Consider the following 24,027-nt stretch of genomic DNA (forward strand, 5'->3'; position numbering starts at 1 on the left):
GCAGCATTTCCTTACAAAGCAATAGCTGGAGGAGAAATGGGAGCTAGGACATAGCATGAGGTGGGCAGCTGTGTCTTAAGAGAAATAACCAGCCTTTCCTCAGTTTTCTAATTGGAAGTGCTTAGAAAACCTAAAGAGAATTGGGTACCAAAAGAAGGGATGCTCTTCTCCGGTGAAGGAAGGTGCACTGTTTCAAAGAATGGTGAGACATAAGGTCCCCTCGATTCTCAAGTAGGTGTGTCGTTGCATAGCATGCAGATTTAGTCAGCTTTCTGTGTAGTGCGACAGCTAGGCTGGATCCTAATCTGAGGCTCCCATATTCCTCCACATGCTTGGATGCAACCAGAAGCACCAGACCCCCAAAATTTAGGTACTTGTAATGGTGGCTGAATTTGCAAATGTGGGTCTTACTCCCCAGACTTACTAGCCATGCCTTGGTGACTCACAAAGATAGTTTTGATCTACGTTATTGATATAAATCAAGGATAATTTTCCTGGACTCACTCCAGGATGTAATTGTTTCTGAGATAATTAACATTTCCTTCTATGTGTATAAATGATCCATGCTGGCTCTTGAGTTTCAGGGTGAATTGAACAACATTGATTTGAAAATAAATAGGGAATTACAAAATTTAAAACATCTTCACTAACCTGCGGCTGGGGATATAAGGCAGTATTTAAAGAATTAAGTTTATACAGATGTGAAGTAACAGTCTTTAATGGGTAACTTAGAAACTAGGAAACAAAACCACCACTACCGTGAAGAGCAACAAAGAGGAAGGAAAGTTGTGGAGATTAAAGATCCCACTAACGTAAAACATACTTAGTTGTTAGTTTATATTTTTTTCTTTTCTGAGAAAGAACCAGATGATAATGGGTGCAGAGCTGGCTTGTGATCATGCTCATTACTACCTTGTTATCAAAGCAAGAACCAGATGGCATGACCTAGCAAGGGTATGAAGAATGTTTTCTTTAAATAAATAAGCAGCACTAATAGATTTCAGTACATTATGCAATGTTGATCTTCAGATTCTATAAATATTCAGAGACCCTTGCAAAATAGCTCATTAATGATAAAACTTACTATGTGATTAAAAAAATAATCAACAGTTTGAATAATATTCAATTTTTGTAATGTTGATTATGTAGCAGATGCTATTACAGTTATTTCTAAAACTTTCTTCATATTTTACTATTGTTGGTTTTATTTAGTGTTTCTGTTCTAAGAGTAGTAATGGACGTCCTCTGAGGCCTGTTTGACTACGTGCTGTACACAAACACACGCCTACTCCTATGCTGGCACTCAGTGCTGCCCAGCACAGTGAAGCATTGACTGTGATGCTTACACCATCCAAAGAGACTCTCACAAAACTGTCCTCTAAAAATTATTTCCACTTTTTTATCTTTTTTGACTTATTGAATTATTGCAATATTTGAACAATGGAGTAGCACAAGGAAAAATGAATACAGTTTTTTCATTAAGTGTTTGCGTAAATCGGACAATAGTACTGGTTGTCCCAGTTTGCAAGATGAATGGTAAAAACCCCAACAAACCCAATCAACCAACCAAAACCCAAAGCAAAATCTAATTCATATTAGGTATAGAACAAGTTGGAGAGAAAATCTGCAGATCTGCCATTTTCTAGTGCCTTCATCTTCCGCTGGCATGCTTCAGCGGTGGGCATACCCACAGCTGCATGCGTGCTTCTCCTGCTCATATCCCCTGTGTTTGCCATCAGTAAGAAGCTGTCCACAGAGAGTGCATCATGTAAACACCTGTGATGTCAGACCTGATTCAAGCTTTTCAGAATTGCACATCCATAGCAGAAAGTAGGAAACAGTAAAAATCAAATGAAAAAACATTAAAAGATGAAATTCAGATGTGCATGACTTTCCATTTCTTTCTCAATTCCCATTGTTCATTAAGCTTACAGATAGATCAAACGTTTTGTCAAACTTGTTGGGTTTTGTTAATGATGATTTCTTTTATGTTCCAGAATTTTCAAGACTTTGACAGTGAAGGAAATGGCATTACACAGCCAAGGGACTTGAAGACAGTCTTGTTCAGATTGGCATTCCAATCACCCCAGAAGAATTTAAGCAGCTTTGGCCGAGGTATGACAACTCTAAATTATTAGCTCTTGCAATAATGCATCTTTTATAGGATTACAGAGCCTTTGATAGTGCAGCAAATGACCATGGATTACACTGCACCAGAAATCTTTTATTTTGTTATGATTGTGACCTCAGATCATGACACTGTGTTGCAGGAGGCTAAGTCTTATCATACTAAGCTCAAGAATAGATCCATCAGTTTCCAATGAATTCAAAGACAGGACTTTCTCTTGGCTTCAGTATTACTGATCCTTTTAATTTAACATACGATTTCTTCTCGGATGGCACCTTAGGTCACTGGTTAAATTAACTTGTTTTTCATCAATTTTGTTTATACTCACAAAAGCCTTCCTCAGTTTGTGATGGGTGAAAGTCAGTTCCAGGTGTCTCGGGTCAGGTGGGGACTGCAGGCAAAACTTCCGCCAAGGAGCTCTGTGGACAGTTTGCATTGCCTATCTGTCTGAAGGCAGTGCTACCAGCCTCTCCTTTTCAGAGCATTAAATTTACTTACAATATTTTCAACCTAAATAAAAGTGATTTAGTCGAAAGAAAAATGCTACATACCAAATACATAACAAAAGAAAGTAAGGTAATTTCATGCTGTGTAAAGATGGCAAGTAATATCATGAAATGTTTTTATAGACAAGTAATTTGTTGTGAAGTGGAGGAAAATACTTGTCTGCCTTCAACAAAGAGGAGCTGTGCTATAAACTGTATTTGAAATAGCATAGATGTCAGCTGTATGTGACATTCTGTAAAAAGCTACCTTCATTATACATCTATTTAAAAAAAAATCACTCTCTCTAACATATAGAACCTGAGTGTATTGCATTTTGGTTTCAAACTGCATTAACTGTATAGATTTTTCTTAGCACTGGTTCATCTCTGAATTATTTTCTACTCCATTAGATTTTACTTTCTTATTCCTTATGGATGCCATGGCACATTGAAGAGTATCCTTTTCATGCAGTTATCTGCTGCACAACTTTACTCCCATCAGTCACTCCTTTTATAAAATAGCTAAAATCTCTTATGTGCCTGATATGTCCGTAACTTGAATAAAGGAATTAGAGTGAAACTGAGGCTAAATTAGGAATTACCATGCACTGGAGCACTAGCAGGGGGAGAAACTGCAGGGGAAAAAGCCTATGGAAGGGTTTATACCTAAGAAAATATGAAAAGTGTTTGTGAAGCTAAACCTAAGTTTCTGAAGGATTATTACAATTCTGAGCATCTCAGACTTGTGTGACCAGTTTGAGACACTTGAGACTGGATTTTTAGGAGCCCAGTTCTCTGCATCTCAAGCCAGACACTGAAAGGCAACAGTACTGAGAGCTGGAGAATGCTCCTGACAATTTGGTCCTCAGGGTAGTATTTTCAGAATCGACTCTGTGATTACAATGCATAAGCCCTATCTTTCAAGTCTCATGTGAAGTCACTCACTTATTCTCAGTGTGGTGTGGCACCTCTGTAAGGAAGGGAATTCAGTGAGATTTAAGCTGTTAAGTCACTTAAGGACATCTGTAATGCCTTTCTATGAGGAACACATTAATATTTAAAAAGAGCATTTCTTTCTCAAGGTATGATACAGATGCAAAAGGATATCTTACCAAGAATTTTTACAGAAACTGGGGATAGAGTTTGCACACACTGACGCAGGGCTCCGCAGATACATCACAGAAGACAGCTATGCAAATTTACAAGCACATTATAATAACCAACAAAAGAAGCATTCAAAGCTGCAAGAGCAGCAGAAACAGCAAACTAAAGCTGATGACACTGTGTACAATATAAATGTAACTTTACAAAAAAAAGACTCTGAAAAGTCGAGTCTCAGAAGGTACTGGACCAAGCTTATCCATAGTGTTATTCCCTTGATTTGCTGGAGATAAGCCTAGCTCAGCGTGCACTGTGAGATTTTTTTAAATGTTATATTCTCCATGGCTTATATTACTTATTTACAGACTTTATGGCAGCATCTATACTGACAAATCAGAATGTCCAGAGACATTCCCAGACTCAGCCATCTATGCTGCTAGACTGCCAAAACGGTCCTCATTGTGCTTTGGCCTGTGTCAGCTAATGTTTTCCCTGATCACTCCCAGCTCTGTTTGGGAGCAAGAATGCTTCAAGGACCGTTCCTAATAGGCAGTTTGCAGGCAGCTGCTCCCTTTCGGCAGCTAAGAAGGTTCACTAGCAGAGATGTGCCAGCTGGCCTCTGCGCCCGGAGCACTCCCTAGCCTGTTTATTGGTATCGGCTCAGCTTCTGGTTCCAGTCCTCACATTGCTATCAACTCAGATTGAGGGAGAAGAGCAACTGCAGTTTTGTCACCCTGCAGGTCTCTTCTCAGGCTGCTTCAGGCAAGGTAGACTTCACCCACCTGATTATGCTCAATGGCGGCTTTTCTTGCAGCTGGACTGGGTGGGCATGTAGGACACTGTGGTCTCATATCCTACCCTGTCCCTTGGATGAGGGCCAAGTAGCAATCACAGTTGGTTTCACATCCCTCTAGCAGCTAGTTAAATTGCTAGTAAATGGCTTTGTAGGTGCAGCAAAACCCAGCCTTGACAAGGATGGACCTTGGCTCCATATGACAGAAATAAGCATTTTGTCTCCAAGCAAGAAGAGTCTGTGCCTCAAACAAAATCAACACTCACAGAGTTAATAGGTCATTGCTCCCAAGAAAAGCATTTGACAAACAAATGATAAAATGATATCCAACTTAGAGTGGAGTCTAACGATCCATGCTTGCCCTAGCGAGTCAGCAGTGATTAGCCTGCTGCTGCTGTAGGATTCCTGTGCCTGCCAGCAGATTGAGGCAGCAGGAGAATCCTCTGCCCCAGTACAGTGCTGTTATAACTTTATATTTCCAGGTTGTGGATAGACACCACCTGGATGCTTATCTTGTTTACTGCTTGTGCTTTCACTCTTCTGAACTGTTTTTTTTTTCTATTATTATTTTTTTTTTAGGAGTATAAGCCCTCAGGAACAAAAAACATGTAAAATTATACCCCCAAGAGCACAGATTTGCTTTCTTTAGTGCTTGAAAAGTGTCTGGAAGTTGTAGGAACTAATAAATTATTATTGATAAGAATGATAATTCCCCATGACATTGTTGGTAAAGGTGATACACTCATAAACAAAGAAGAGCAGCCTTGTCTTGCAGATAAAGAGGCAGCTTGGGAAATCATTAGACAAAAAAAAACCCCACAAAACACAGACAGAAGCCTGTAAGCTAAGGCTTTTGCCTTTTTACCCTGCTTTTTTAAATTCTGTTTTTCAGTATCCCAAATAAGCTGAAGGAACCAAGGGCAAAACTGTCCTTTCTTTTCAGCATCACAACTCTCCCAGCTGCATTGCAGCTCTCTGGCATAAACTGCACTTATGGCACCCACAGGTATCAATGAGTATTCCACCTGTAAAAAATTGCATAATATACAACAGAGATGGTTAGGCAGCTCCTGTGTTGTAGGCATTGCTTATTACTGTATTTGTAACTATCTGATGTGAAACTCAGGCCCTGTCTCATACTGGGCTCTTCCGCTCCATGTATTGTACCAGCCTGTTGTGTCTAGTTGTTACACTTGGACAAAGAGCTCTTTTGGTCAGGAACCTTCTATTTCTTTCCTGTTAGTGCAACACGAAGTGCAAGGTGGCCCTGCCCCCAGTGCTATAAATAAGAAGCAGCTCTGCAAGTAGGGAGGATGCTGTGCTGCAAGCAGAAATTATGCAGTGTGTCTCAAAGATGCAAATACTCATCCTGAAGCAGCTGGAGAGTAATTAAATCAATGAGGAAGACATGCCGGGTAAAAATAAAATAATCATGATGTGACATGCTGGCAGGTCCACATCACTGAGAATTATTTACTTTTGAGAACCTACCATAACAACAACTATACACAGAACTATGCGTATGGCAACTATATACACAAATACATGCACAGGAGTGCGTAGAGATTGCTTAACTGTAATTTGAAGGAAAACAGAAATTGGCATACTGGGCCAAGTATAACTGCATTCAGTTACCTGCCAGCCACCAGAGCCAGATGTTTCTGGTTGAGGTGGAGCAGCCTTCTAATAGATGGACATGGAATATCCTGCCCCCTACACTGGGACTGTCTCATCCTGGGCAATGACAGAGTTTGGTTTAAGCCTGCAGATGGGACTTTTAGATCCCTTTCAAAAATGATGTTCTAATTATTTGTTAGGTTCTGCTTTTCTTGATTTATATATATAGGACATCCAGTTCTGTTCTTAATCTTTTGAGATTTCTGGCGTCTGCAGCTTTGTCTGGGAATGAGTTCACAGCTTAATTGCTTATGGTCTGCAAAAGTATGTCTTGGTATTGATTATTGCCACCTTTCAGTTCTGCTGAATGTTCTCTTTTTGTCTCCCACACTTCCTCACCCACCTCCTGGCTGGTGGGAGCAGTCCTGTGGTAGCCATTCCTGTCTGGTTTTCTTTCTAGAAAGCTGGAAGTGCAAGAGGAGTTGAATCCAGGCCTCTGAACTCCTCAGATTTCACGTAAGGCCCTGGAAAGCCATAAATGACTTTTAAGCCGAGTCATTGTGTGATGGATGAAATCCACCTGCGTGGTGGCTGTGAAGGCAGCGATCCAGCCAAGTGTCAGCCTTCTGCTCCAGGACCTCATAAGATGGCTGAGATAGAGCAAGCACAGGTGGGCACCATGCCCTCCTACTGTAAAGGTCAGCATAAGGAGATCTGCTCTAGGTCAGGAAAATGGATGCAGTGGCTGCAAAACCTAACCCTGGTGATCCACGTGGGTCTCAGCCCTCACTTCATTTCAATGAGTTAGAAAACTGATTCCTTTCACCTGTCAAATTCAGACTGGGAAGAGGTAATTGCCTGAGGTGTGAATTTGCTGGTTATAGGACCCACTTCAGCAGCACTGAGAGCAGCACCCTTTCCCCTTTCTGGGACCTTGTGTAAGCCCTCTCATTTCTATTTGCACAGTGGTTGCATCCAGCCTGTGTCCTTTCTTCTGGCTTTCCACGAGGGCTGTGAACCTCACCCTAACAGCTTTGGAGCAGTTTTCAGTGCCCTGTGATTACACCCTGTGAGGCAGACAAAAGCTCTGGACATCTTACAATTCAAAACACACTGCTGTGCACTTTTTTTCCCCTTTCGCTTTTGTTGTAACTCACAGGAACAAATTGCCTAAATTAGAAACAGACATTGAACAGTGGCTCTCCAGCTCTTCAAGAAAAATACAAAACATTTGCAAGAAAATATTATTTTTTGGCATTGTAACTTGATCTGTGGTTTTAATCCTCATTTTCCCCACGCACATATTTACTGCTGTGAATGGAATAATTACTGCTTGGAAATCTTTTATCAGTCCAAAAATGTTGAATGCCTCAATTTTCCAAAAATATGAATTTCAAAAACTGTTTTGATTTTACTTCAGCCTTTACTTTCGTTGGGAAGGTTTAAATGGAAGTTGATAGTGGTGATGAAGAGTGGCACCAAAAGTAACATACAGTTGAAAAGGGCTCCAGAATTTTTCTGCAATGAGGGTACAACGTGAACCATATCACACCTTCAAAACATGCCCTTGCAAGGTGGAAGGAGCAGTGCTAAATAGTCTTCCAGGGCTGGGGGAGATCAATCTCTCACTGAAATCACAAACCACCCTGAGGGTAGTCAGCTGGTTTTGGCTTTTAGGCTGCTGTATCCTGCTTCCTAGGTGCGAATTTCTTGGTCTCTTGTTGGGCCTCAGCACCAATCCTCCTCCACCATTGCCCCTTGGCAGTCACTGTGAAGCTGTGGGTTTTAAGCTGTGGCATGTTACAGTCACTCAAAAAACCCCAAACCCTCTGTCAGGAGATTTTAGATTTGTGTCTCTGCTGGAAAGTCTGTAGGCTTCTGAACATAATAAAAGTTAAAACTCAGAGATGTAATTAGCAGATGTTGGATCTCTAGGGTCTCATATCTAAGAGGAGGTTGAACGAGTCTAAGCTGGTTAGTCAGTAATTAGAGACATGGAGATTGAAGACAGTAAAGCCAGCTTGAGTGCAGTGTGAGTGCACTCTGACTGATGTGCACCCTCTGCAGCATACTTCTGTGCTTGTTCCAATACAAGTCTTGCTTTGAGTGTAAACCAAGTACCACATGGTAACAGGAGCAGAATGTGAAAAAGAGGAAGGAATTAACTAGAAAAAAGAGATTTGAAAGTGAGAGAAAAGGTGATAGCTCTTTAGGGGCTTTTAGAGACTCTAAAACACACTGGCAATATTGTAGTTACTGTGAAAAGATTCACATCGTGCTTTGAAACCTATATACAGTGGCTAGATTAATCATAAGGAAGCTCACAACTATTTTCTGGAATATTACAGGAGTAGGAGCTATCAAAGTTTTTAATGGCATGAAACCAAGCCAGGGTGAGAGGGCAATCCATGCAGCTACAGAAAGTAAGTTGAAGGAATATTGCACTCCCAAGGAAACTTGAACTTTATGAGAATGCAGAAGGAGGAATCCTTTGAAGAATTTTTAGCTGATCTTAAAATAATTAATCAGTCAAGTAGCTATGATGTTTTCAGAGATTCCATTTTAAAGGATCAGATAGTGATTGGCATCAAAGACCCAAAGAAAAGATCCCAGTAAGGCAGGATCTAAAAAAAAAAAGAAAGATAGAAAAATCTGTTTAGTCAAGCTAGGACAGTCATAAGGGACAGTATGGAAATATCAGACACGCTGTTTGTCAGGAAAGGAAACTAAGAGAGTTTTGAAGAGACTCTTCAAAGCTATCTGCAAGAAGTAGCTGAAGTGAAATATATGAAAATTAACAGATTCACATTATGCCCAGGAGTTTAGAAATTCTGTGGCAGCTATAAGAAATAGAGTTATTTTGTGACACCTTGCAACTGGAAAAGCAGAAGCAAAAGCATATACCCTCCGTATCCCCAGATCTATGTGATGGTGCTCAAACCAACAATACAACAAAATACCGCATAGAGATTCCTTGCAAAAGCTGCCCAAGGAGGCTGCAGAGTAAGAATAAACACCTCTAAATTCAAAACTGGTGCTTAGTCAATGTTACCTCCAAGCGCACTGTAAAAAATCTGGCTCAGGAATCTCTCCATATGAAGAAGGACTATTGAAACTGAGGGTGTGTACTGAGAAGCTAATTCCTACTAAAGGATTGTATGAACTTGAATTGAAAAGCGAAGATAAACACAGTAGTTTAAGTTTATAGGCAGAAAGAGCTAATATTTGCTCTAAAATATGCCTACCCCTGGGCTTGGTTAAAGCAGTGAGTCTGATGAAGGAACCATAAACACAGGAGATCAGTACCCAGAAATCTTTAGTGTCAGAGAGAAAGTAGACAGAATATAGAGCTGTATTTTCACAGCAATGTGTGCTGCTAGGAATATTCCTCTGGTTGTGAGAGAGAAGCTCATAAAGGAGCTAGATTGTGTGGCAGTAACAGTGGGAAGTTTAAAAATGGAAGAGTTAATTAGCTACAGTAAGATCAAAAGACATGTCACTGAGATTGTTCTTGCATCCATGTATATGTTTCAGGACAGACACTGTCCTATAAAGGATATTTTCAGGTTAAAGGACTGCATGTGGTTTTACAAATATTAATAAATTTTTACAAAAATTAGAAATTCAGGTTCTTCTGCCGGATCCAGGCAAACTTCCTTGCATGACAGGAGGTTAACACTATGCATTTTTAGACCACTGTATAGGCGATTCTGCTTTCGAAGACTTCCTTTAGGCTTAAAGTCTATTCTTGAGTTTTCATAGGAAAGTGTAGGAAAAGCCATTCACATGAAGCAAGTGTGTCTGCTTAAATAGATACTGAAGATGTCAAGTAGAGAGAAAACCAGTAGGGAATCTTGAAAAAAGTATCCAAGAGGGCCTGAGAAGCAGGATTAGACAGAAATGCAAATGTAAGGGCAGAGAAACAACATAAAGGATTAACTGTCAACAAGATAAAACAGAGTCATTACAACTATGCCACCCACAAAGATAACAAGGGTGTCCAGAGGCCTGTTAGCACATCAATGTTACAGGAGAGTTCGTATCACACAGGCAATCTGTGCAAGTAGCTTTTGAGTCACTACACAAAATAGACATACTGGGCTGTAAATCTGGGAAAAGAATTCCCAAATTAAAGGCATTCATAAAGACAACTCCTGGCCTTATGTATATTGGCACCAGAAGACAGACAGAGTCTTCAAAAGATGGCTCACAGGCAGTATTAGTAAAAAAATAATCAATGGAAATACGTGGCCTGTGTTTCTAGGGTGCTTGTCAACACCACGATTCGAGGCACAGACTGAGAGAGCAGAGCCAGAAATTTTGTCTAGCAATGGTGCCCTGTTCAGCAGCTTAGACCTGAAATGATTTGTAAGGAATGAAAGATGTCCAGATATCAGGAATACAATGGTGAGCTGAGTTAAAACCATTAAAAGATGGTTCGAGCAAGCTGTGAAGCTGAGAAGTGATCCATGCTTTCACTGAACTTGAGAGAAATACCATTGAAAAATGGTTTCTTGCCAGTTGAAATTTGGTTAAGCAGAGAGTTCCAGTACTCCCAATTTAGTACAGTCGAAGGTACAATCAGTCTGAAGCATATAATACATTGCTAACAACCCACCTAAGTCATATCATAATTCAGATTTTTTAAGGTAGGTGATGCTGTTTGCATACACAATGGTGTTTCCTGGACCCTGAGGGCTGCAGGGAAATTACTCTTTGTTCATACGAAGGGCAAACTCCAAAAGGACAGATTCTTAGGAGATACGATTGGCAAAGAAAATGTATTGTTCTTGTAAAGGCTGTACTGAACTTATAGCTTCTTGAAAACGAGCGGAAACCCAAGGATTTGGCAATGCTGTGTGACAGCAGCAGTAACTGGAGCTGAGACCAGGCGTCTCTGAGGAGATCTGTGAGAGTTTGTAGAGCTCTGAAAAGACTTATTGAGTATTGCTAAAAAGCGTCTGAAATTTAGCATGTCCCATGTTAGCCTTATAACAACTGATTGCGTGGTATTCATACGAAGGAGAAAATGTAAGGCTCGGGTGCTGGCTGATTGACGGTGGCTTAACAAGGAGCAGAGTGAACTGGTGTGAGCTGTTAGATCCATGGACAGGCTTGCTGAGTGGCTGAGGCAACAAATCGTGCCTGATTATGTGGGTTACGCTGTTGAACTGTGCTATCACTGTAATAAGCCTTTTGTACCACAAATCCTGACTCTCTAAAGAACCTAGCCTCCACGCTCTGTACCCCCGGGCTGTCAGAAAGAGCAATCCCAAAGCAAATGCAGTGCGGCTGTAGGTATTAACCCAGATCCAAACCTGTCATTTTTGCCATAAGGGTAGCATCTTGTAAGTGCTGAATATTTGTAGATAATTTATGTAGACTTGGTAATCTGCATGAAGATGTAATTCACAGCTATTTTAACTTACATTTATCTTAAGCCACTTTGCTAGTTGAAGACATGCAGTAATGAGAGATGTTTGTGCCTGCCTTGTCCTCTTGAGCCAAAATGTGGAGAGGCTTTGGTTGAACCAAGAGGCAGAGAGGCATATTGCGTGGGTTTCCAAAGGTTGATCAAGAGGTCCCTGATGTCCGTGAAATAGAAGTGATAAAGAAAAGTGGGAGGAAGAGTCAAGATTTTGAGACCTGAATTCAATCATGTGTAAGAAATTATAAATATCTCAGAGAGGTTTTAAGGTGCTGATCTGAAGTCCACATGAGTCAACAGAAGCTCTGCACTTCTTCCCTTGGGCATGGACTGGGCCCTGCGCCACTCCAGGTTTTGGTCAGGTCTAACTGTTTTTGCTGAAATAGTTGTTCTTACTACGTCAATGTTTCAGGAGCCTCAAATTGCAGAAAGCTTTATCATTTTAACGGCTGTATTAAACATTTTGTAACTCTAATCAGGACAGGCTTTAGAAGAGGGAACTATGTTTTGTATCTGCAGTTCTGAACAGGGAGAGTCGCCAGTTAATCACCCAAGTAGCATTTCTTTACAATGGGAGGCTTGAGCCATGCAATTCCATGTGCCAATTAAATGGAGGGGGTTGCTGGGTGTGAGGTTTATTTGTGAACAATTTGGCAGTCTTTGAATAAATTATATGAACTTACCACACACAAATAAGCTCAAAATCTTTCTCTGTCTCTCCACCCCTATTTTGTATATTTGTTTGTATTTAACAAAAGAGCTAAAATAAACATCTGCTCTCTTTCAGGGATAAATTTAGGGATTACTTCCAAGATTTCAATAAGGCCTTTCATAAAGATAAAAATAGAGGTGGCTATGTAACAGTATGTGACCTGCACAGGATACTACAAGAATTCAACTATTACCTTGATCACGATCGGTTGAGCAGTCTTCTGAACAGGTTTGTATGGTTATCTCCTAAGGACCTCTTTGGGCACACCCAGCAAAGCCTATAAGCTTCTACTTAGTGTTAAGGGTATAAGAATATATAAAGGATACACTCATATGCTTAAAAGTTCATATTCATGAAAAATCTTTTTAGGTAATGTATTGATTCTGCAGGTAGTGAGAGTGAAATGGCTTCTTACATAAAAAAGTATGCTTTGAGTATGTGTATTTGTTTGCTAGTTTGTTTTATTTATTTAACTTCAATTTAATGGATCAAGTGTGTGAAACAGATCCTGTTCAAAATAGAAACAGAATTAAATCAGGTTATAAAATAGCAATAATTTTCAAATGATCCAATGCTGCTGCCATGCAAAAACTATGCTTTTAATTCTCTGTGTTAATATAAGTAAGAAGAAAAACCTCTTTTGTAGAGGCTGAAGAACACAAAGGACCTGCTCCAACATTAAGTACTGCAGTTCTCTGCACCGAACAGTCCCCCAAAGGTCATATGCCTGGCAGCACTGGGTTTTGTTCTCCAGAGCCTGCCAGACCAGACTTTTTTTGAAATAAAATTAACAAAGTCTTTTCACAGTTCACCTTTAATTGGGCGATCAACTTTTTATGAATTGAAACCTTAATATGAATCTGCTGCTTGTTTCTTTCTCAAAGACCTCTTGATGATAAACACCTCCATTCATTGTAATTTTGTGCAGATTATTCCTTTCTTGATCCAAAATAGTCTTTTCTAAATAATACAGAGTAGATTAGCATATGCATTTAGTTTTATTACTAAAATTTTAATGCCCACTTGGCAATTTATTTCTCTGCTGAAATGGTGTTGATTATTTCCTTTTCCACATACTGTCTCCAATATCGGAGCCAGCTTGACACGGGTAGTATGTGGGAGTGCTGTGCAGCTGCAAGATGCAAAATCAGGGCTCTTGAACATTTTTTTTCTTACCAGCAGATATGGGGTCTATAGTTAATTTCTTTTCCAGCCTGTTTTATAAAGCTTCCTCTTTGTTTTACTGGCTCTCCCCATTAATTAGGCATTCTTGTAACTGGATATTCTGGTGATTGGTAGCTGAGGCATTGGTCCCCAGTGATTTACTGTGGAAACAGATGATAAAAGTATGTTACAGTAATTCAGTTTTAAACAAGAAAATCAGGGTTCTGTAGTGGGGCCATCTCTGTCAAGTCTTGGCTTTCTAGGACTTGCCTTGACCAGAATTCTAACAAAAAAGCTGAATGCAAGACTAAAAAAAATCCAGCCTTTCCCCTGCAGCATAAGAATTGTCTACTTAATATGTGCATGTAAAGAATCTATAGTTCTGATAATTGGTTATAACATTGTTGAAGTCTATTAAAAACCTCTCCATAGATGGTAACTCTAAGGTCAAACTGGAATAATTCCATGGGAGCCAATGGATCTGGATCAAAAACACCTAATGTATACTGTAGTCCAGAGTATCTCTTGTCTTTTAGCAGTAGGAAATTCCACAAACTGACTGCACTGGCTTTACACTGGGTAAGTGAGAGCACAACAAACCCCTGCTATTGTATTCCTTGTGGTGGTGAACTCTACAGGCTCATTAGACAGGTTTGAAATCCTTGTTTAAAATATACCAGGTGTCTTTTCATTAAGTGGTCGCAAGTCACAGGACATTGGAGGAAAGTAGCTTTTCATGTAATGATAAGTGCTATTCGTCGTAATTTTTTATGCTAAATAACTTTTGTGTTCACATATTTTCTGTATATGTGAAGCTTGCCTTAATTCCAGTATTTTTATGGTAAAACATCTTTGAATGAAAATTAATTTAGTTTGGTAACAAAGTCCTCTGCAAAAAAAAAATATTCCCAAATCATATGTAAGAGCTCATCTTTCCCCATGCTGATATTTGATGCAAAAATATATTCACTGTTGTTACCTGGAGCTATCTGTAGTCAGCTCTGTAACCCACTGAATTTCCGATGTGACAGAACATGAAATTCCCTGGTGTCTGTGATCCAGCAGATGTTTCGGCTGACAGACAGAAATTCGGCAAGTTATGAGTTCAGCCTGCGGAGCCCGCGGGCTGGGCTCCCAGGTACGGCCTGACCACAAGCGATCAGAAGGGGAATCCTCACCGGACACAACGCACCATGAGTCAATGGCAGCGGCTGCTGGGCCAAATGTACCAGCCCTCTGGGCAGCTCAGTGAACACACCAAAGGAGGGAGGGCCAGTGCCTGAGACAGCGAAGCTCAGTCCTGCCAAGAACATGTAAAATAATTCTCTAGTGCCCTGACAAGTTGTGCAAAGTGAAATGCAGGTTGAGAGGGAAGCTAAGCCCTTCTATCACAAACATAAGGAGAAGCATTGTATGGAACCTGGTTTGGTTTTCTCCCATGTGGTAGAGAAATCATGAGTGAGTATAGACCTGTCCTAGTACATGCATGAAATGTATCACAGAGCAGTACTGGATGTCCTAGCCTTGTGTCTGGTAACAGCTTACCAGGCTGTATGGGGTTCTGCTTCTCTCTCTCAGAATTGTAATGATCACGACATATTGGGAGGCTTAAGCAGCACTTTTGTAAAGCAGAAAGTCAAGAGAAAATACCAGCACTTAGCACAGTGAACATCTACTCAACAGAGTCTATTAGACTGTGTTTACACTGTGACATGAAAAGGAGATTCAAGGACAAGAATGGGAGCCTACGTGTCGTCTGGCCACGCTGGGCAGCACTTCAGCATCTGTGAGTCAAAGGTATTTTTGTAAAGCAGAAAATACCAGCACTTAGCACAGTGAACATCTACTCAACAGAGTCTATTAGACTGTGTTTACACTGTGACATGAAAAGGAGATTCAAGGACAAGAATGGGAGCCTACGTGTCGTCTGGCCACGCTGGGGATGGTGAGCTCAGCAGTAGATTGTCATCAAAATACTGTGCTGTGTTTAAAAAGCACAAAGTTAATGCTGATGGACTGGAAGGTTGTGCACTTGGGCCCAAGCTAAAGCAGGTCTTCTCTTGAGCATCTGGAGATTGGCCTGGATCTGCATCTGAGAGTGTGGTTGCATTTAAATGGTAGGATTGGTGGCTTAGACCTGAGAAAGAGCTTGGACTGGAACTAACAGGATTTATACACTGACAGCACAAGCATATCCTGAAGTGCTGCTGCAGTACAAATAATACATCACAATAATTAATCAGTACAGACAACAGTGAGATAATTATTTAAAATCATTGATATCTCATTCTGTGTTTTTCCCTTAGCTTAGGAATCAGCATTCATGACAGCAAGCTCTCTTATTTTGATTTCCTGAGAGCAATTGATGATGGCAGAGCATCTAAATACCAACAGAGACAAAAGCAGGCTGCACCACCTGCAAGCTTTGCAGCACTCAGCTTAGAACAGACTCTAATTAAGATAAAAGAAATAGTTGCATCATCTTATGATTTGTTGTACAAGGTAAGTTTCATACGGTCACTACATCTTATTTAATGTCTGTTTATTTCTACCTGGCTGAGGACTAACCCAAAGGCTTCAAAACTTTTCTGCTATTAATTGAGTGCTACCAACAACCTTGCTCTATGTAGAAATAGCATCTTCTCACAACTGCAGAATTCTTAATTGATTGTATTCTGGTAACTCCACAAAACAAACATATCAAATCAAGCCTATAGGTTTTGTGAAGGTAAGGATTGGAAAGGAAAAAACCAAACAGCAAATTATCAGGATCTTTCTCTGTTCCCCAAACCCCTTTTCCTCCTCCAGTTGTCTGTAAATTTTGTCCCAACCATGTAAGTGTCACGACGTCTTTCAGATAACTCTGTTGAGTTTCCTAAGCTGAGACTTGCTATAAGCAGATATAATGTGCTACTGCAGGCAGGCATTATGGTTTTATCAGATGAAAGGATCATGTAGCAACTGAGAATAAAGACGTATGATCAGATGTGAGCACATTATAGTGGCTGCAGAAGTTAGCACCTGTCAGCTGGGGCTTTAACAAACTCTGCATTTATGCTCTTGGCCACTTTTGATTCTGACACAGACAGATAAGGTGCATTAGCTGTTGAGCAGCAACTTTCCTGGTTTTCCCACCTGTAAAATGAGAGCAATTAAAATAACCACTTCTATCTAGAATTTTAAAATCCCTGAACAAAAAAATGCTGTATATTAAGTAGTAGACTGTTGTGTCAGAGTTTACGGAAGTGCAGCAGCCTCTACAGTAAATAATTCTTGGTGCCACAGTAAGATTGTTTTCAAGCACAGGAAAGAATAATCAAAAAGACCTTGAAGGAAGCATTGCTGTCGCAAAGAACTGTAGAGCCATCTCATCTGCCCATGCAGTTTCAGGCCCAGTTTAAGCTCATGGCTTCAGAGGCAGGCTTATGCCTGCAGAGATGGTGTCGCTACCCCTGTGTCCCCAGCAGTGTGGTCCTCCCGCCTGCCTTGTACCAAAACCAGTACTTGTCTTCCTGCTCAACGACCCGGGCCAGGGAACTTCAAAATGCCAAAAACCTGATCAGTTGCCCCTGGCCATGGGAGAGCTGCGGCCCGCACAAGGGAGGGGAAGGGAACACTGGCTGGGAAGATGACGGGGGTAGAAATTCCCTGTCATCGATGGCTGCATTTCTGAAATCTCAGTCTGTGGACTCTGTCCTGCAGTTAAAAATAACACAGGCTTCCAACAAAGACATCAATAGGGATGTCACTGGTAGAAGCACCCAAAAAAAAACAGTACCATAAAAGATGCTATTTCTTTACAGAAATCTGTTTTCGCACTATTTGGAGACTCCTGTGACGTTTGTAAACATATTGGGGCCACGTTACCATTTTTGGCCAGATAGACTATTGTACTGGATACTGAAATATTTATATAATCACTTTACATTTTTCATAGTAAGGGGAAAAAAAAGCTTCCTGTGCTCTGCATTATTGAAATAAGAAATGGATAAATTCAAGAGCACATGTTAGTGTTTGTTAAATTTTCATAGAAGACAATATCTGTCCTCTCATCCCTGGGTGTCTTGAGAAAGAAGGAGGTCACAGTTTTGTCTGCTGAAGGTATGATTTGAAAATGACTTGTGGTGGGAATAAATCATCCATTTAGTCTTTTAGGATACTATTTGGTGGTTAATAGGACTTCAGGGACCAAGGAGTTTTCTCCATGGAGAGCCAGACTTTGTCCACCATGCTGCAGAAAAGCAGAACTTTTTCTCATTTCCCTTATGTGAGAAAATAAGGACATTCTCAATTTTCTTCTGAGCAATTTCTTGAGTAATAGTTGCTGCCGCCTATGTGATGGGGGACTCTTAACGACACAAGCTTATAACCAAATGTTTTGTTGTAAAGAGGCACATCTGAAAGCACAGTTCCTGGAGTCCAGCCAGTTGAAAAAAAACCCCATCACATCCCATCCACAACATTTCTATAGCTGAATATAGACCTTTGGGGTTTCATAACAAATAGTTTAAGAGTTCAGGTGGGTCCTCACTGTCAGTATAATAATTTCTCATTCATTTTCACCATACTCAGTACAATGCATACTATGTACTCAATGCTTTGTTTTCCCTATAAGATATTAAGTACTTAAACAAAGATCAAACTTTCATATTAAGAAGTTACAGAATCCAGTGTTCAAAGGGTTCTTTTCTAATTCCTTTGGGTATAGTAGCATTTGTTTTGCCACTAGGCATGGTCTATGTACATTAAATATACATTTTAAAACCCATTATTTAGAACTGTTCTAACAGTAAAACATAAAAATTACCATATTACAGCAATATGCTATAGTGTTAGCAGACTAATAGGACTTTAACCTGAAGTTTTGAAAGGTGTAATATTCATTTACGTTCATGGAATCAGTGATTTATATGTGCAGCATCATAAATACGGGGCTGAATAAAACAAGGGGACCTGGTAAATTAGTAGCAGCCAGGCAGAATGAGAGTGGATGTGACCCACAACTTTTCTAGACCTTGGAATTTCTACCCCTCATCTGAACGACCCTTTTGCATGCCTCCTGCTGCAACTGTGCTAAACATTATCTGTTTTCCCTGGGAAACCTTTGGAAAACTCCCATGAAAAATAGGGTGTTTTGTGCAAGGGAGGACGAGAAGAGAGCAAGTAAGCCTTCAGGATGAGCTGAAGCTAATGAGAATGAAGGACTATCGAGTCCTTTAGAGAGTAGAAAACAAACTTGCCCTGACAGGGACAATCTTTTTTTTGAGGGGTGGTGGGGAGGGGAGAAAAAAAGGGAAATTAAATATGCTCAGGTAAGTTTAATTAAAAGTATTTAAGGCAACCCTCAAATATTTTTGTTTCCCCTCTTTTTTTACCCACTACCTTTTCTAGAATGTGGGATACTTGATATAACGCCTTTTTGCTTTTACTGCAGGTTGTTGTTCATTTCCATATTTATATTTACATGTGGCAGAGAAATACAGGCTATTTTTGGCTTATTTCAACAATTGCATGCCAAAGAACGGACAGCTTCAAACTAAGTAAGGTTCTGAGAAATGTGTTTTACTTCTTTGTGTATAAAATACCTGCAAGTAAAAGGCATGTGGGTCTCAGGTATTTCCATATGAACTGCTAAATGGCTGCTAAAAAAGACTGTTCTTTTGGAATGTCTAGGTTTGCTTAAAAAAATTGAATTCTTGCTTCTCGGACATTTTCTCTATTTGATAAAGAAGAGATTGGGGTAATTAAAATACTGGAATTTCAGCGAGTATTTGACCATTCTGCTTTAAATTATCAGACAAGAAGTTGAGGCACCCTCTCAAGAGCCTTAACCTTTGTGAGGACTTCAGAGTAGACTGGAAAGTTTTCCTGAAAAACGTAAACCACCTCATAAAGGTAAGAAAAGCTGTCAAACTCTAATATATATTTTTAAAAGGTAAGATCTGATGCGTTAGAAGAGACTGGCTAACTAACTAAGCATGCAAAATTGACATCTTTCTGTTGATCTCTGTTGAACTCCGGGAAGCCTTTATCTCCTCACAAACTGCTCTCAGAAGTTAAGTCTTGCACTCAAGTAGATTTAGGTCTGTACATGTGGCAAGCTGAAAGCAGCATGACCTCGGATGCAGCCAGATTGCCCCAACTGGGCGATGAAGGACGTGGAATATCCAGATATGCACAATGATCTCTGACCTGTCTAGATGGACTGGCAGGGGCTGGGCAGAAAAGTAAGTGGAACGGGAAGCCCATCAGGTTCTTGGTGCCAAACAATAATAGCAGTATAGATGTAGCAGGAAGGTCAAACACAGGGATTAGTCAAGTACAGAGAAAATCTTGGCTGCAGTCATGGACAGAGTCTTATGATGCTCTGAATATGCATGTTGCAACAACTCAAATGAAACTAGAGTTGCTGGTTTTGTGTGGCAGAGGTTTGTGTCCACAGCGCCTCATTTGGAGTCGTTCACTTGGTGCAGACCACACCTTCAGTTCATAATCACATCCTTTTATCGGTGCGGCATCCTTACTGTGTTTGTAAATAAGGGGAGCATTATGAAAAGGTGTAAGTAAAGGAAGTCTCTGCCCTATTTTAATTTCACTGTCCTTTCCTTTCCTCTATCTTCTCCCCTCTTAGTCTGTCTTACCGAGAGGGAAGCGGGTGTAAGTAGATCTGAGGGTGCAGGAGTCCACATGACGTTACCTTACAGCTCATTTCTGACCTTGGCTAAGCATGGGAAAGCTGGTTACTAGCTGGATAAAAAGCAGCTGAAAACTAACTGAAAAAAAAATTAAGTATTAACTTGCATCTTATGTTCTAAGACATAACTATGTTTCATTTTCAAAACTATATGCTCAAAGCACAAATAAAATGGGAAAAATAATAATCATCACCCAATGGAAAACTATATAAAAAGCCTACCACTTTATTGCCATGGTGATAATAGAATGTTGTGCTAAACAAATCCATATAAAGCTATACAGTGATTAAATCTTGTGTCATAAAGCAGAAGCTGGAAAACCAGTGAGATCTGTCTCAGCCTCTTCATGTCCCGAGTCAAAGTCTGTCAGACTTCAAATAATCGCAGGGCTTGAGTGCTTCATGAGAAGAGGAAGAGGAGGGACCACAGTTTTCGAATGAAGGAGGGCCCATAAACAGTTCCAAATGCTTGTAATGTGTCATAGGCTTTTGTAGCAGGTTAGAGACTTTATCTATGTGTGTCAGTTACCAATAGGCAAAGCTTTACCAAAGTGCTTATTATAACTGTAGCTTTATTCAAAATTTTATAAGGTTGCTTAAATGTATTTTATTCTCTGTAAATTTAGCATTAATATTTATAGTAGTGCAACTGTTACTTTGTCCTCAGTGGCAGGACTACATTTAATTATAGTTATTTAAAAAATAGTTGGGAATTTTAAAATATTTATATTTTCAGCTTATTAAAATTAAAATGCAGTCTTAACAGATATAATAGATTACATGGTTCTCAAGTGTAAAACAGTGGAATACTTTGTATAGGTTAGAAAATGCCGCATTTCCCCCTTTCCTGCTTTGATCCCGATATAAATTCAGTAAGTTTCAACTGAGTGATATCAGCACAAAGACCAATTGTATGAAATACAACATATCTGTACAATTATTTTAAGAATGTATTTGTGTGCTGTAATATTGACCCACCAGCAAGCTTTCCTGTTAACTTTAGAATAGGTAATATTGACCCACCAGCAAGCTTTCCTGTTAACTTTAGAATAGGTAGCTGCTTTTGTTAGGGAAGGCTTTGCTGTAATGTCTTCTCATCCTCCAAGTAGGTGCTCAGCCTCCTTAACAACTTGAGAAGCTGCACAATTCCTGGGATCAAACTCTGCAAGAGTGTACATTTTAACGTGAAGTCTTTTTAACAGTTAGTCCTCCAGGACCCCAAATACTTTCCACCCTAATTTAGCAAAAAAAATAAGCTATCTCCACATCTTTCAGAAGGTACTCGGTCCCTGACAGGACTGGAGCCTGTACTGCTTTTTTCAATATAGAGCATTCACCTTGAACAGTTTTCTGTGCTGTGTTAGGGGTAGAAGGGATAAATCCATCATTAAAATCCCAAATTAATCCACAAGGGAACGTTTTTGAAAAGACAAAACAAATACGAACCAGGTTCACAGTGCTGGTTCAGCTTCCAGATGCTCTCAAATCTCATGTTTTCATTTTGGGTTCAACCCAAAATTTCCTACGCCTTTGCAATTTCATCCCACCCCGGGTTCACACGTATTCCTGGGCTCCTGTGCAGGTTCTGAGAGAGGGCTGGTTGTTAAATTATTCACTTCATCCAAACACGCTACAATTTTGGCCTGTAAAGTACGTATCTAAATTAATGAGGTATGCAACTCATTCAGGCACGTTAGGAAAACTGATCATTACACTATACAATATGATCACTGAAGTATATTAAAAAGTAACAAGTAAAGTATGCAGCTTGATCATTAAAGTATGGAAAATTTACTGAACTAGTAAAGTATGAGCCTGGGATGACTTTTGTCTCAAATGGCACCTCATAAATAAAACCCACAGCCACAAAGGCAAACATTCACAAACCCAAAAGCCGTACAGGTTTAAGTTGTATTTTTTCCTAGAAAACAGCTGAATAAGGGGAGATGAAAAAAAGCTTGTGGAAATTATTTCTAAATGTTCTATGTGTCACGTGGATCTTTCGATGGCTTTGACATACATTGATATGATTTACATTCTGATTAACTCTCTAGAATACACACTACAGCATCTGTATATGAGCAGGATGCCCCATAAACTACAGGTCTGTAGAGCTGTGGGGCTATACTATACAAAAATAGAATTAAAAAAATGTAAATTATTTTAAGCAATATGATTGCAGCTTAATAGATAAGAAAGAACCATGGTTATGGCACTTGTCTTGCATGTTGCTAACCAACTGCGGAAGAGCTGAGGAAGGAGACAGAGAGGACATTGTCTTAGATGGGATGCTATTAACCACGAGTGGACTCTCTGAGGATATTTGTAAAAGTCCAGACCCTGGAGCTAGGAATATGCATGATGAACTTCTCTTTGCTGGCCTGCCAGTCTTGTGATTAATAAGGCCTGAGTGGAGCTAATGCAGTCTGACCGAGTGAAAGCTGCAGCTGGGAACCAGACTCCCCCATAAGAAAATGTACTCACATGTCCTTCCCCACTGTGAGCTATTTCAGATGCGGAAGGGTTAAAAATAAAGAATGTGTTAAAAGCGATAGTTCAGAGCATGCTGGTCAGGTCTAGAACGCAAGGTGTTCATACAGCATCAGCACAGCTGCCTATAGGATGGAATATATGGGGAAAGGAGGGATTATGATCAAGGCCAAACAATTTGTTGTTTAGCCTTGCTGGAGCTGAGACCACTGAGTGATTTGCTGCAAGCTTAGTAAATCTTCACCTGTCAAGTCCAGCAGTGAGGAGAAAGAGGGCAGGTCAGGTTGGGAGATGGCAGAGAGAAGCCGCAGACTACTGCTTGTGCCTGTTCAAGGGCAGGAACCGAGCGAACTAGGGGTTTGCTGATACGTGTGTCTTTCAGCTGACAAAGGGAATTACTGGAATGAGAAGAAATATATTCAGCAAAGCTTTTTTTTTTGAAAAATATGATTTCATCTAAAATGATGAAATTTGGAAATCAGATTTCAAATCAGATTGAATTCCAGGATTTCTTTGCAGAAAAAATTGCAGAACATTTCAATATCAAATCAGGCATTTGATTTAGCTTAATCCTGAACTTTGTTTCCACACTAGATTCTCCATTTTTAGTTGTGTTTAGCTTCCTGTTCTGCGTTTCTCTGCAGTCTGTCTCATGCTGCAGAGTGCCTTCTTCACCTGCTGAGTGCATTTTGTTTTCAGCCAGTTCCATCTAATCAACCTGCCTGCAAAACTGCAGGCTTGTTTCTTCATCCCTGATGCTCTTCCTGCCAAAGAGAGCATCCTGCTTCTCCTTGGACCAGTGCCCATGAGAGGATTCCCCCCAGTATAGCAAGTTCACATCTCTTCTTGAAGCCTGGCACTGTGCGAACTGTACCTCCAAGTCCCAGGACTGAAGTCCAGGACTGGTTTCTGCTATTTGCTAGTGAAAAACATGGGTACGTTGTCACTGCCTCCATCTTGGTTGGGCATGTTGCTGGTGGAGAGGCTTCAGAGCTAAAGCCGCTTTCTTTCATATCACATTGCTCTCACCAGTGGCTGCTACAACCCCTTCCTGCAAAATGCAAACAAAACAGCTTCCTTGTGATCTTGGAAACTATTCTTAAATCAACAGAAAGGACAGCACTGACATAGCTTATCAGCTCCACAAATGGAGAGTGGCTGTGCTCTGACTCCCCAAACACTGATTTGCCTGCAAGTGATGAAATGCACAGAGTGCAACTCTACAGTGTATCTGTTGTAACCACATAGTTTCAGAGCTCAAAAACCCCATGCAACAGAGAAGTGACATCCTCAGTCTTTCCACAGCCTTGCTTCCTAAACTCAGCAGTGTTACCAACCCAGCCCTTGTGCACTGTGTTCAGGCATGGGGAGCTGAAGTTCATTTTGCTGCCGTCATCTACCTGTGAAATTGCAGC

The 24,027-nt window shown here is 40.3% G+C and overlaps 1 protein-coding gene across 1 annotated transcript in view; it reads left to right on the forward strand.

Moving 5' to 3' along the window:
• Positions 1-24,027, forward strand: part of EFCAB6 (EF-hand calcium binding domain 6) — a gene marked incomplete at its 5' end in the record, with an annotated part of 71,704 nt that overhangs the window by 30,072 nt on the left and 17,605 nt on the right. The window contains 9 exon segments of the mRNA XM_009695955.1: positions 858-954; positions 1,998-2,064; positions 2,067-2,115; positions 3,696-3,718; positions 3,721-3,955; positions 12,340-12,492; positions 15,735-15,931; positions 19,137-19,202; positions 19,205-19,323. Coding sequence (XP_009694257.1) covers positions 858-954; positions 1,998-2,064; positions 2,067-2,115; positions 3,696-3,718; positions 3,721-3,955; positions 12,340-12,492; positions 15,735-15,931; positions 19,137-19,202; positions 19,205-19,323 — 1,006 coding nt within the window.

This window comes from Cariama cristata, unplaced genomic scaffold (genome assembly GCF_000690535.1).
Source record: "Cariama cristata isolate BGI_N322 unplaced genomic scaffold, ASM69053v1 scaffold7872, whole genome shotgun sequence".
In the NCBI taxonomy this organism is placed as follows: domain Eukaryota; kingdom Metazoa; phylum Chordata; class Aves; order Cariamiformes; family Cariamidae; genus Cariama; species Cariama cristata.